The sequence below is a fragment of the Littorina saxatilis genome, unplaced genomic scaffold, assembly GCF_037325665.1.
Source record: "Littorina saxatilis isolate snail1 unplaced genomic scaffold, US_GU_Lsax_2.0 scaffold_688, whole genome shotgun sequence".
NCBI lineage: Eukaryota > Metazoa > Mollusca > Gastropoda > Littorinimorpha > Littorinidae > Littorina > Littorina saxatilis.
Genome location: NW_027128448.1, coordinates 17,501 through 31,797, shown reverse-complemented (window position 1 = coordinate 31,797; position 14,297 = coordinate 17,501). Strand labels below are relative to the sequence as shown.

At 41.7% G+C, this 14,297-nt stretch overlaps 2 protein-coding genes across 2 annotated transcripts; one reads left to right on the top strand and one right to left on the bottom strand.

The window, feature by feature from the left end:
- Positions 1-3,515: 3,515 nt before the first annotated feature.
- On the top strand, positions 3,516-9,051 carry LOC138956796 (uncharacterized). Its single transcript, XM_070328062.1, has 7 exons — positions 3,516-3,672; positions 4,251-4,409; positions 4,776-5,072; positions 5,483-5,794; positions 6,252-6,560; positions 7,572-7,673; positions 7,969-9,051. The coding sequence occupies exons 1-7, from the start codon at positions 3,516-3,518 to the stop codon at positions 8,271-8,273; spliced, it is 1,641 nt and encodes a 546-aa protein (XP_070184163.1). The 3' UTR covers positions 8,274-9,051.
- Positions 9,052-9,144: 93 nt separating this feature from the next.
- LOC138956797 (uncharacterized) lies at positions 9,145-14,009 on the bottom strand. The gene is made up of 2 exons (XM_070328063.1): positions 12,531-14,009; positions 9,145-11,516 (listed from the first exon to the last, which is right to left on the bottom strand). Exons 1-2 carry the CDS (start codon positions 13,519-13,521, stop codon positions 10,570-10,572), a joined length of 1,938 nt encoding a protein of 645 aa, XP_070184164.1. The 5' UTR covers positions 13,522-14,009; the 3' UTR covers positions 9,145-10,569.
- Positions 14,010-14,297: the final 288 nt, after the last annotated feature.

The window sequence follows — 14,297 nt, the reverse complement described above, 5'->3', positions numbered from 1 at the left end:
GGAGAGAGAGAGGGGGAGAGAGAGAGAGAGAGAGAGAAAAGGAGAGAGAGAGAAAAAAAAGATGATGATAATTAGTTTTAACGTCCTCTTAGAACCAATTGGCCTATCTTGGGACAGGTAGTGTTGATATGCTTTATGGGGGGACAGGACACTGGACAGACATGCACACAGAGAACACATATGATCGTGTTATAGATCTGGAAGTCTGTTGTTGCGATATTTCAAAATGGGGATGGAAGTAAAGATTTTGTTGGGGTTGTTGCCATAGTGTACGCGAAATATAGTTGAAGTGGAGCGGTTTTGTAGGCTTATTTGCTTTTTATGTATTTATTTATTTGGATAATGCCAAAATAATGTAATAAAGAACTGGCTGAATAAGTAAATAAATACGTAACTAGAAACATAAAAATAATTATTTGCCAAATAAGAATATTAAATATAACTTGCTAAAATAATATATCAGAATGGGGAACTTAAGTTCAGGTAGGAGGGCGGTGTATGTGATTTAGCCTTGTTTGAATAGAGCTATGTGATAGGTGTTGAAGGCGCTTTGGTTGTTGGGCGTGGGGGGGGGGGGGGGGGGTCGGTGGGAGAGAGGGTTGAGGGGTGGGAAGGAGGAGAGGGGATGAAGTTTTCAAAACAGATGTCCTATTTCAGCCTTATGTATTGAGAGACACAGGGTGTATGCTGGCTTCCATTGAAGCGTGCAATGTTTATCTAAACACTCATGGGGTTTCAGTTTGTGTTCGTTGACAAGGGTGTGTAGGTTGCGGAAATCTTGTTGGAGTGATTGGTAGCGGTCAAAGAGGTGTAACAAATATATTAGCTTTCCACACTCACAGAGACGGGGAAATAACTTGTGAGCGCATCCATCCGTGCAAATTCTGCGAAGTATTTTAAGGAGGGGGGTGGGGAGTGTAGGCTTGTTTTGTTTTGTTTGTCGGGGCAGAAAAAAAAGAGAGAGAGAGAGAGCGAGAGAGAGAGAGAGAGAGAGAGGAAAAGAGAGAGAGAGAGAGAGAGAGAGAAAAGGAGAGAAGGAGAGAGAGAGAGAAAAGGAGAGAGAGGGAGAGAGAAAAGGAGAGAGAGAGAGAGAGAGAGAGAGAAAAGGAGAGAGAGAGAGAGAGAGAGAGAGAGAGAGAGAGAGAGAGAGAGAGAGAGAGAGTTGCAGTCTGTGTTCGGTCACTCAAGACCTTTAATGCGAATCAAGGGAAGCAACTTGCATCGAGCACTTTTCTGGAGTGTGTACCGTAAACTACCTTGTATACGCCCAGTATCGAGTAAACGCCCACCCCTTACTTATGGTCAAATTCGGCGCACAGGTTACAGTACCTAGTAAACGCCCACCCCCATGTTCGATCATTAGAGTTAAGGAAAATATAAAAAAGATTAGTATTGCTGGTTAAACACTAACGCCACATTAGTCAGACACATCTGCTAATGGTATTAGCATATCAATATGCAATTAAGTTCAATGTAGAGAAGTCAATTTTCAGCGTATTCAATTGACTGTCCTTGTGTAGTGTTATGGCGAGCAAGAGCAATGCTGACATGTGCTGGCTGTGCGCGTGTCAATTGTGTGGCCTAACTCACGTTCGTTAACATGACATATATACATTAATTTCCTGTTGATTTCGACATCCCTGATCTGCTCTCTCGGTCCAGCATAGGCCTAATGTGTAGCCGAGCAGTGACAATTTGTGTAAGCAGTCAATCATGACCATACCGAACTTGTTTCTGATGGCTTTGGTCGGAATTTCCGGAATACTGTGTGGAGGTATTGCTAAAATTATACTTTTCGATCATTGTAATACATGCTTTTATTGCTTTGAATAACGATTAATTATGTTACAATTTGCTGCATGTAAAAAACATATGTCCATGAAGTGCTTTCTAAGATAAGTTGGTTGCACATAATATTCCTTCTTCAAAATTAATTGGCTTTATGTGTTTATACTTTTTGAAGCAAACTAGCATAATTGGATATGTTTGTCTCAATGTGTTTGTTAGTGAATAATTATACTGCTGTGTATGTTATGTTAACTGACATTGCAACGACGTGGTATATTTTTGACTGTACTGTTTGAATGGCCAGCAATGTATAGTGTCAATCCATATTTTCCGACTTGTGTTTTAACAGTAACAAGGTCCGGACCATTGTTTTTTTTGTATCCTGATATTAGCATCATCTCAAAATACAAATGCATGTGAGCGTCTTTGTTGTTAACGTAAGCTATAGTCTGAAGTCGCGAGTTTCGTTTGAGCATAAGCTCCCTGCAACAACGCGTATTATATTGACCAATTAAACAAGAGGCAAAGCCTTCAAGGCTCCCGTAAGAAATCGACAAACATTAACACAAACTCACTCACTCCGTCACTCCGTCACACACACACACACACACACACACACACACACACACACACACACACACACACACACACACACACACACACACATACACACACGCACGCACACACACACACACACGCACGCACGCACGCACACCACACACCCACAAACACACACACACACACACACCCACACACCCACACACTAAAACAGACACACACACGCACATACACAGACATACATATACACACACAAACCAGAAGGAGTGAAAGCGAGAGAAAAAAATGAGAAAGAGAGAGTCCTCAGTAAGTAGTAGTATTGACACGTAGTGATAATGACACGTAGCGCTAAAAGATGTAGTGCTGTCAACACGTAGTGATAATGAACGAATGATAGTGACTCATAGACACATTATGTGTAGCACTAATCAACGTAGCGATAGCGGCACGTAGCACAAATGACACGTAGCACAAATTGACACGTAGCACAAATGACCCGTAGCGCTAGCGATACGCACCCGCTCTGTCTGTACTTACCGGGACTCGACTGCCAGATCGACACTGCGCTTTGGACAGCTCTTCCTTGCGCAGACATTGGAAAAACGCTGTGCAGATCAAACTGTAGAAAATCTCCCTTTAGCATCTTCTTTATCTATTTTTCTGGAGCTTAGAAACCGAACAACGTGAAATCGTCTTCCCCGAATCGGCGAATGCAGAGGTGAGAACTGGAGAAGTAAATCGATACCACAATGCTTCGCGCGACCTCTGACCTGGTCTTGACACCTGACCTGGTCTACATACCACACACGACACAAACCAGTCACCTGCTTGTACCCCCTCAAAAACCCCTACCACCCGTTTTCTTTGGAGACACACTGCCGACACATTGTTGATCATTGCTTTAATACTTTGAAATTGGTGCTTGAAAAATAACCAGGTGAAATGATTATTTCGGTGTTCAGTCAAATGTTGAAGTTGATATCACATACACACGCACGCACGCACGCACGCACGCACGCACGCACAGCAGACAGACAACGTTCACGATCGCATAGGCTACACTTACGTGAGCCAAAAACTAAACATTTCCAGCAACACCAAGAACCAACTGCACAGAGTATGTGCCGGAAAAGGAAGACCTGCATTGCCAATGTCTCGCTCCCAGGGGAATGACATCATCATCGACTCTGACCTGGCCTGGTCATTCTGAGGGCCCGGACCTTGTCCTGAAGAACGTTCAACGTGAGGACAACGGCACACAGTTCACCTGTCAGATGGAGAATGATGGTGTAAAAACAACAACTCAATACACTCTGCTTGTGGCACGTACGTTCAAACGTTACTTAACGTTACTTCTGTTGTGTTGTCAAAATGTCCGTAGTTGATTGATGTATATTCCACTACTGAATTGTTTCTTCCTCTACGACAAGCAGACCAATGGGACCCTCAAAAAGTCCCAACAGTTAGCATGTTGTAATGGTTTAGGTGTATTTAAAACGGAAGGATTATTTGACGAAAGGAGTATAGTAATAATCAAGGTATTGTCTTGTTAAAACGAAGTAGATGAACACGTTTACACTTTAATTTTGTGACTGGATCACTTAATTGGAAGACATCTTGCTTAGAAAAAAAAAATATGCAGGGACAAACGCAATCGGCTTGATAGAGGAATGTGTGGTTTACTGCTTCAATTTCAAAGGTGCAACCATCCCGCTCATCTTCAATATGTTTAGCTTTGATATCGCTATCCACTTGCAATGTACATGGTCACAAAGTTGAATCTCTTACAAAACATAATTTAACGTCATAGTACAGTTTAAGGTGGTTTGAATTTGCATAGACAGATATACACACTGACTTACCCATTAACTGATTGGTTGACTGCCTGAATGATTGCTCTGCAGACGGACCTTCAGTAGAAAATATGCAGATCGAACTGAACCACACAGTAAACATGATGGATGGATCCCAGCAGTTCGAACTAACTTGTGTCATCACTGATGTCTATCCCACGCCAGTCTGCACCTGGAATGACGTCACTTGTGACAATGGCGGACAGGGCAGTGTGTGCACGTTTACACCACGCCCCGGTCAAGACCACGTTCTATCCACGTGCAACGCAAAGCGAACTTACATCGCTGGGTATTACAACAAAATCGAATCGAAGACAGAGCGTGTTGATCTTTCATGTACGTATTATTTCCTTCCAGAGCTTCTATCGTTTTAGACCACGGGTGTATTTCACAGCACGCAGCATAACACTCGTGTTTGTTTACCACTGTGAAAGCAGAGGTTTACCAAACATTTCCTAACTCAAAACTGTAGTCCATTATTAAACTATCTAAACATATTAGTTCTACTGCATGTGTCATGCTCGCTGCGCTGCGTGTGCATCAGCATAATATGTATTGCTTTGTGTGTGTGACCAGACCCTTCCCTTGCACGACCTGGCATACGTCCACACCCTGCTTTACTCCAGACGGGAGATGTTTTGACATGTGACGTCGTTGGTGGCAATCCCCTTGTGGACAGTGTCCACTTTGCCTGTACTGACCCTCAGCTAGATGACCAGCCTGACGTCATCAATGGGACTTTTGTGTCCAGTTCAGTCACTGTCAACGCTGCCCACGCCACAGAGAAAAACATGAAGTGTTTCTGTCATGCTACCTGGAAGCCCAGGCCTGAATATTACCGGCTTTCTACAACAGCTATCTTCAACGTTGAACGTGAGGACATGTTGGTCGGGTTGTTTTCTGAAATGTTTTCTTGGCTTGCTTTGTAAGATATTTGCTATGTGTCTGGTATAACTTTGGTTTTCTTCAAATACAAATGGAATAGTACGTAGCATGCAAGAGGTATACACCGCATAAACACACAGGAGAGTATGACCGACACCAGGTCTAACAGCTAAGTAGAGTAGGCGATCGGAGAATGGAGATGTACACATAGATTGTGTTGTTGTTACTTTTGACGCAGCTCTATTTATCATTTGCAAGAGAACAATTGATCAATCGAGCCACTCTCACGGCGCATGATTGGCTTATTTACTATTTTTGAATGTATTCATTTGCTCTGTTGGATATCCACACGTTGTTTTATTAATGTTATTGCTGGTTTGATCTCGATCTTTTTTCAGATAAAACTGTTATTAAGACCTTGAAGCTGAACAACACATACACGGAAGTAACAGTCGACGGAACCAATCACACATCACTCTCACTGGTGTGTGAAGCATTCGGTCGACCTCCCCCTGCAGTGATCAGTTTTACATACCCTGCTGGGGACATACACCCCACCAATGCTAGTGTCAGTCAAACAACCAACTGGACCAGCGAGGCCGCTGTGACACTGTCAGACATCCAGTGCCGAGACATGGGGACCTACAGCTGTACAGCACACAACGGGCTGGGTCACCCTGACACCAGGAGCATCAAACTGAATGTCAGATGTGAGTTACACAGTTATATACTGATGTGCAAATGATTCATGCATGCATTCTTCTACCGCTGCCGTACCTTTCCCCCCACCACATCATGTTCCTCATTCTCCTCATATAACTGCTGCTATAAAATACTGTTGATGTAGCTGCTACTGCCGTTGTTGCTTTTTGCTGTTGTTGCATTTGTTGTACTATAACATCAAGCTACTTAATTGTACCATCACCTTAACCACCACCTCAACACAATGCTTGCTCTCTCTCCCTATGTAATTTATATTGTCTTTCTCTCAGTCGCTCTCTCTATCTTCCTCTTTTTTTCTGTTTCTCTCTCTCTGTATTGCTTATCCGCTCTGTGTTTCTCTTGTGAACCGATCTGCCATGTACATGCAAATACAGCTCTAATATTGTCTATCAAGTTATACGAGTTATTGTAGAATGTGACCAATGAAATTGGTATTTTCTCCAGGCCCACCCACACAAACCTTCAACGAAACGATGAACATGACAATAAATGGAATAGTCTTCATGCTGGAAGCCTACCCTGTACCTGATGATTTTACCTTCACCCACCTGGGTATTGACACCAGTAACAAGGGGACCGGTGTGTCATCAGACAACTTCTATTCCACTTGTCAACAAGATCGAGTGAAAGCATACATGTTGTACTGCGTCATCAGACCTGTGAATGTTCCAAAGAGATTGCTTGGAATGTACTGTGTTGGTGTGTCCAATGGGATTGGAAGCGTTCAGGTGGCGTTCCAGATTCGTATAGAAGGTGGGTGTGTTGATACATAGTTATGTCATAATCTAAGGTACTTCGTCAACATGCTTGCTCTAATTGGTGTTTCTACTTTAAAAAACATATATAATCCCAAATGTACATATGACTGCTATACTTCAAAATCAACGTTATAATAGCCGAATTTAACTGAACAAACTGCTGAACTATTTGTCTATGCTGCTTCTGAAATACGTATTGGTTGCTTACAAATTAATTAAATACTGTGGCATTGGGTTGCATCGCGTAATTCAGGGAGTCTTCAACAAAATTGGCTTGAAATTGTTTACAAAACTGAATGTATCATTAGCAATGAAAATGGTTGAAAAAGGCACAACATGTGCTGGAAAATACAGACATCTAGCACTGCTTTGTCTAAGATTGATCATCAATTTATGTGTTGCAAATTATATTTGCAACATCGTGTATTACAAATCACAATGGAAACACACAGGAAACGTATTATAATTCTACCCAAAAGAAACATGACATCATGCATGCAAACTAATCATGTAAGTGAGTAAGTATGAGTGAGTGCGTCGCGTTCTCGCTGTGCGTCTGTCTGCGAGTGTATGAGTCCGAGTGTCTTGGTCCTTGTCGATTTGTGTTTCGCATAATGTTCACTATGTATTGTATATTTTGTAAGCGCCTAGGGCTATATTTAGATTAGGCGCACAAATGTTCATAATAATAATAATAATAATAATAATAATAATAATAATAATGTAAGTTCACATTTATAATGGTTCAATCATGTGATGTTCCCATCCAGTCCGATTCGCACACTGTGTGTTCCTTTTCTGTCGTATTCCAAACATGTCAGAACTGTTCCAGTAAAATCATCACAATTATGTTATCCATTTTTTTTGGGAGCTTTTATTTTGGCCGTGTATTTTCAGAATGACTGTTCAAATGGTGACTTGTTGAATTTGTTATACACCCACAGACCAACGAAACAAGCGACCGCACTTCTGGCAGTCAGTGCATTGCTTTCATTGTCTTTTTCAGTTGTGGAAGGAAGAACTCACATGGTGTGGACAGTAGTCGGAGTGACAGCTGCCGTTGTCGTTGTCGTGTTGTTCACTATCATCATTGTTCTTGCAAGAAGATGTAAGCAGAGTTATCGCTCGTGCATATGTGTGCGAGTGTGTGTGTGTGTGTGTGTGTGTGTGTGTGTGTGTGTGTGTGTGTACGTGAGTGTGTGTGTGTGTTTGTGTGTGTGTGTGTGTGTGTGTGTGTGTGTGTTTTGTGTGTGTGTGAGTGCGTGCGTGCGTGCGTGCGTACGTGTGTGTGTGTGTGTGTGTGTGTGTGTGTGTGTGTGTGTGTGTAGACAATGTCTGCAAGTAAGATCGATGTATTTCCACGGAAGAAGATGACTTTCATGATTTTACTCTATTTTGCTTAGACCAAGCACGTGGGACGCCTCAGGCACGGAGGGAGGGTATCGCAGGATCTCACGAGAAAGTTGAACTCAACCCCATCAGACGACAACGACAACAGTCAGACAAATCGCACCAAGACTCTGATGACAACATCCCACAGCCTCAACTGCCGCCCGCGGGTATTCCCATATTTGATGCCAGAAGTCGTCCGATGTCTGAAGAAGAAAACCACTACACGCGTATCTCTGATAGCAGCAGTCTGTCCTATGAGCATGCTTATGATGTGACCCAGCGTCGAGGTAGCCGGGATGAACACTTCTACACATAATTCACCAGGCCATAAAGCATGCTCTTGTTTGTCTGTTCATAACATTTGTTTTTATGGCGCCGCCATCATGTCCCAAATTGGTGTCATGTGGCATCATTGTTAAAGGGAGATCACCTAAACAATTACACATTAGCATGCTTCCATTTGAAACTTCGAGGTCGTCATCGTGGATTGACGCCCGACCAAAGCTAATTGAAGCCTTTGGGAGGGCGTTAATCCACGATAAAGACCGATACGTTTCAAATGGAAGCGTGTTAATGTTATTGTAATTCAATCTGACGACGATCTCTTTCCTGCTTTCATGCGATGATAAACAGACATAATTGGTTCTGTTCTGTTCACACACTTCTTTCCGTCCACCTACCTGCAAGGGTCAAGTCCCAAGAAATATGTCTCTGTATTCCTATCGTATCACTCTGCTCCTGTTTTGTTTTCTTTCACACACATTTTCCCTTCTTGTTTGACGGGTTTCTGGACAGCAAACTCTAAAACAAATTCTTTTCATCACAAAAGCGATCTTTGGAATTGACTGACGTAGTCCGAAATAATTCATGCATCAACTTACGTCACGTATTCGACGTCATCACTTCGCATACCTTATGGTCTCGGTATTTCGTTGGTACTTCATATTTCCTACTTGTAAAATGACCCTCAAAGCTAACCGAGACTAGTTGAGGCTGTATCAATGCGCCTCGCCAGCAGGTTGTTAAGGCCATGTGAGGGCCAAATCGCTATTTTCCATATATGATGATCAGCACTGTTTGTGTCGCTTTTGTTATAATACTGATGGTCTCTGAATTAAAAAATGTTAATGTGTTTGTTTATTGTGTATGTCGTTGCTATAGAAACAGAAAAGTAAACAGCAGCCATATTGGATTTTAGGAACCGTTTTTTCCATATCCAAATGCTCGATTTCTGTCCAATATTTTGCATAAATATAGATTTAGATCATATCTACAGATTTACCATTTATTTTTTCTGTGAGTATTACAGTTATTTAAAAAAAATTTTTTTTATCATAATGTTGAAATTTTGCGTAAAATTTAATATTAAAAAAATCGTAAAGCCAACATTTCTTTTCCGATTCATTATTCAAATGGTAACTCTGTAGATAGTATGTAAAAGTACAAGTATGCAGAATTTCACAGAAATCTAACCAGTAGATTTGAAATCATTTCGTTCCCAAATGTCAAAACATGCAAACTGAGGAAAAGGCAAAAACGCACACAATTTGTTTTGAAACCATTGGTAGTTGTAATTAAACTCAAAATACATACATGTATCTCCAAATTCCACACTGAGGAATGTCTTTCACACCTTAGAGACACAGTTTAAAAGTTAGGGAAGACATAAAACATAAGTTATTTCAAACATGTGCAGTACACTATGAAAATTGTTTGTCCCGAGTTACAAACAATGCATACACACACTCCCAATTACAGCATGCACACCAAAAAAAGCTCGCTCACTCGTTCACGTTCACATTCACACACACACACACACACACACACACACACACACACACACAAGCTAGCTCCAAATTACGAAACGTACCCAAGTCATTAATTGCACATATGCGTACAATAACCACAATATATATGAGAATAATGTTAACCACAATAACAATGACAAGTCGCGTGAAGCAATATAAAAACATTTAGTCAATCAGTATGAAACTTAAATATCAACACCACAAACCAGTCATCGCCAAGACTACGAGATACATTAAGATAGTCTTGGCTAACAATACCGAGACGGATCACGCTCGTCTCCGCAAAGCATGAGACCGTATAGTACTTACTAAACCTATTTTCTGTAATTCTGAGCACATTGTTAGAGTGAACATGACATATCTATATATTTTTGAATTCAGGAAAAAATGAGGAATGCAATGCAGTCAAAGTTTATTTTGTTACTAAAAATTAGATTTTAATGACAAACTTAACAAGCAAACTCATTACTTTATTTTTAAAATTTTGAGCTGAAATGCAATACCATAGTCCGGACTTCGTCGAAGATTGCTTTACCAAAATTGCAATCAATTTGGTTGAAAAATTAGGGTGTTAGAGCGCTGCCTCAACTGCCTAAAAAAATCCGGATATGACGTCATCAAAGACATCTTTCCAAAAAATGGAAAAAAGACATCTGGGGATATCGCACTCAGGAACTCTCATGTTAAGTTTTATCAAGATTGGTCCAGTAGTTTCCTCGGAATCACTTTATACACAAACACACCATGAGTCATGACCCTCGTCTCGATTCCCCGTCTATGTTAAAACATTTACATAGTCAAAACTTAGAACATGCCTGCTGCATATGCAGGGCCACCTTCCAGCTGAACAAGTTCTTCCAGTCTCTTTGACTTGGCTGCCCGCACTTTGTCTCTCCTTTTACTTTGCTTGTCTCTCACAGCCTTCAGACTGTTCCGCACCCTCTTGTGCATCCTGGCTGCTCCAAGCCTCTTCATGTGATGTCCAGTCTGGAATCCGAAGAACTGGGCAGAGTCGGCAGCAGCAGCAGGTCCAAAGTTGAACTCTCTAATAGCAGTCAAGACTGCAAACTCAACACGACTGCGGGAAGCAAAGTGGTCCTTAGCACATCTTGACCAAATGAGGCTGTGGAGACACTCATTGGCATTTTGTGTCTTGCCAGAAACACATCTGCTGAGTAGGTGTTCTTCAGAAAGTCTCTCATAAATGGGCAACAGGTGTGCAGCTAACTTCTCCTCATTGAGGGGTGTGTGGATGAGGTGTTTGTGTGGACCTGGAACTTGGTGCTTCGCCAGCGCTTCCTGAAAGAAACACCACGAGCTCTCTCCAGCAGGACAAAGTTCATGTTGTGGATTTTCGTCAGTGGAAAAACAATGGTACAGTGATGCCATGATTGCTTTTTTCATGCTACACACATCCTTGTTGCTACGAATTGCCCGGTTGTAGTAAATCTGTAGCTTGCGTATGGCATTGCCTGTCAGCTGACCCCTTCCACGTCCACCAAGAGTCACCCCTCGCTTTCGGCAGTCTGTCACCATGTTGCGAAGAGCTGTACCAAGTCGTTTACTCACATGGTTCACACACTCTTCCTTGTCAATGTGAATATCCTCACCATAGGGCTTGATGTCGTTGAGCTCTGTAAAAGTCTTGGAGTCACCGTCCGACAGAAGTGTTGTGTAGCGAAGCTTGTTGGTGTTCACCGATCGACGCCATATGACACGGGCTGCTTCCACCTCCATCATCCCTGATGAGCCTGCAAACAAGAACAAAATAAGAAATGTAATTTGCAAACAGAGTATTTTTTAAGTGTGTGTGTGTGTGTGTGTGTGCACGCATGTGTTATTCACAGTCATTGTACAGCTAATACTTCAACTGTAATTAATACAGAAAAGAATTGAAATAAACATGGAATTACCAAATTACTGTATATATATTAAATTTCTAGCAGCAGGTATTTTTTTATTTATTTATTTATTTACTTTTATTTATTTACGAGGATTTATATCGCGCACGTATCTCACCCCACAAGGCGACTCAAGGCGCATGTTACCTATTAATAGTGGTGAGAACATGTTATATTGTGGCACTGAACATGTTAGATTGTAAACGTTAAGCATAATATTCATCAATTGATACTATTTGAACATTTTTAAATACACTTGTATTGTGCCACACATACATACGGTACATGTATGTATGTGGCCACACATGTATACATGTATGTATGTGTAAACTATTTGCCACCCCCTGACCACTACTAGCTCCCTCTGTTCTAAGCCCGTTGATTCTGAAGACTTGTGAATCTCACTTCATGCTGTAAATACAGCTCTCTCTCTCTCTCTCTCTCTCTCTCTCTCTCTCTCTCTCTCTCTCTCTCTCTCTCTCTCTCTCTCTCTCTCTCTCTCTCTCTCTCTCTCTCTCTCTCTCTCTCTCTCTCTCTCTCTCTATCTGTGTGTGTTTTCTTATTATTTTCATCACACACATCCACTCCCCCATGCCCTGAACTATTCTTAAAAATTGGATTTATATATGCATGTGTTACAACTTTCATTATTATTATCATAAATTGATGATCTGTCTTTATGACGCTTTTTTGTAATCCATCATCCATGCCTTTAGTTTTGGTTTTCAGTTTCACTGGAATGCATGGAAAATAATATCCACTCATCACTATTACATTTACTTGTAATTTGCTATATTTGAGTAAGTTGCTTAAATTTGAAATAAACTCGATTCAAATATTTCTGTGCAAACAAATATAATTTACCTTTATAGTTCACCTCACACTTGTCCAAGTGGTCCACGAGCCAGGCCGCATACTCCTCTGGTTTTTCCTGAAACAGCTTCTGCCCCGTAGACTCGCACACCTGGCAGTAGGTACACATGACATGGGCATCAACACAGAGTCCAGTAAGTAAGTCCACAGCACACCCAACTCCAATGTGCGAAGAGTGTCCACGAGTAAGCCAGGTGCCATCATAGCTCACAATAATGTTCAGGGTGTCATCGACACCAAGAGTAGTGCCACAGTATCTTGCATGAACTTCTCGAACATATGCAACAGTCTCACTGAACACATGCTTCCGGAATCCCTCTAGTTGTGTGAATAGTTGGCTGGCATGAGTATGAAAGGTCTTGTGGTGAAGTCCAGCTAAATCCATGTTTTCACAGAAATTTCTGAATGTGGTGGCTCCCAGTCCACAAGCAAGCGAGGAATACACTGCCTGTCTGTTCATGTCGAACACTTTTGTCTTGGATTTAAATTTTGTCGCCAGATACTGTTCATACACAGGCTCTTCGCACGAAGAACAGTTCACCTGGGCAAATACTGCCAAGCCACTTGTTGGTCTGGAGTCTGTGCAAAGAGACAAGCACTTGTTTTTGCACTGTGGACAGCACAAACTTGCAACCATACTGTCTACTTCGGCAAAGTCTACAACACCCCTCTGGGTTTTTACCAGGGTTTCAGTAGCAGCAGATGACTTAGTGTCAACTCCACCGGAAACAAACCTCTCATACGATTCTTTTTTGAACTCACTTCTTGTCTTCGTGCCGAGAATGTTTTCAGTTGAAGGAATCGACGCGGAAAATGTAGCACTAGCAGACGACCCCAAAACCGGCACAAATTCTGTCACGTCAGTCAGCACAGAAGCTGATTGCGCTGATTTCTTCGCCTTCCATTGACTCTTCACTTGATCTGTCCTCTTTTTCGTAGATTTTGGGGCTCCTCTGGTTGTTGATGGCTTGGTGCGAACCATTTTTGCACAGGAGCGTGTACTTTCACTGCTTGTAAACAAGCGCCATTGTTGTACCACGTGACCCCGGTTGAACGAATCAAGATCGCATCGTACGTCATACTCTCCGTATAAGGAAGTTGGCGTAGATTGAACTACATTGACAATGTTCCGTTAGAGCCGAAGTAGTCCGGAAAATAACGAAACAACGGTCACATGCAAACAGGGGAGGCTATGTAGCATGCAACGTCATGCAGTGTTCGCCCTGTCGTCTGCTCAAATTTGCTGATCAAGGTGTTGAAAATCGGCAATAATAAGGCAAGTTCAGGACAAATGAACGCAATCAGGCGAGGGTTGGTTTATTGAATTTATTTTTATTACACAAAAAAACCATGTATATGCAACATCAACGGCAGAAATTGAAAGAAAAATGACCACAGTTTTCCAAACAGTCAAAATGTCTAAATGCCCAAATCTGCCCAAAAGCTCAAAAATCACCCCCGCACATCCCCTTAATGGCTTTTTTTAGCGAGTAGTTATCGACAATTAATGATCGGTAATTTTTAATGAGTTGGGGCATTCTGACCAATCACAGGATCTGTTTCATTTAAGCGCCAACTCGATTCAATTACAATTGACATTAACATTGTGCATTTGACAATGCAATTGTGCTTTATACTTGTTTTCTCTTTACCAATTGTTTTTCGTGAAGTGAACCATTCTGATTTAAAGGATTACTTTGGTCAAAAGACGGTACGTGGGACATACATTGGTTCCACACCGTTATGTGATAACATATT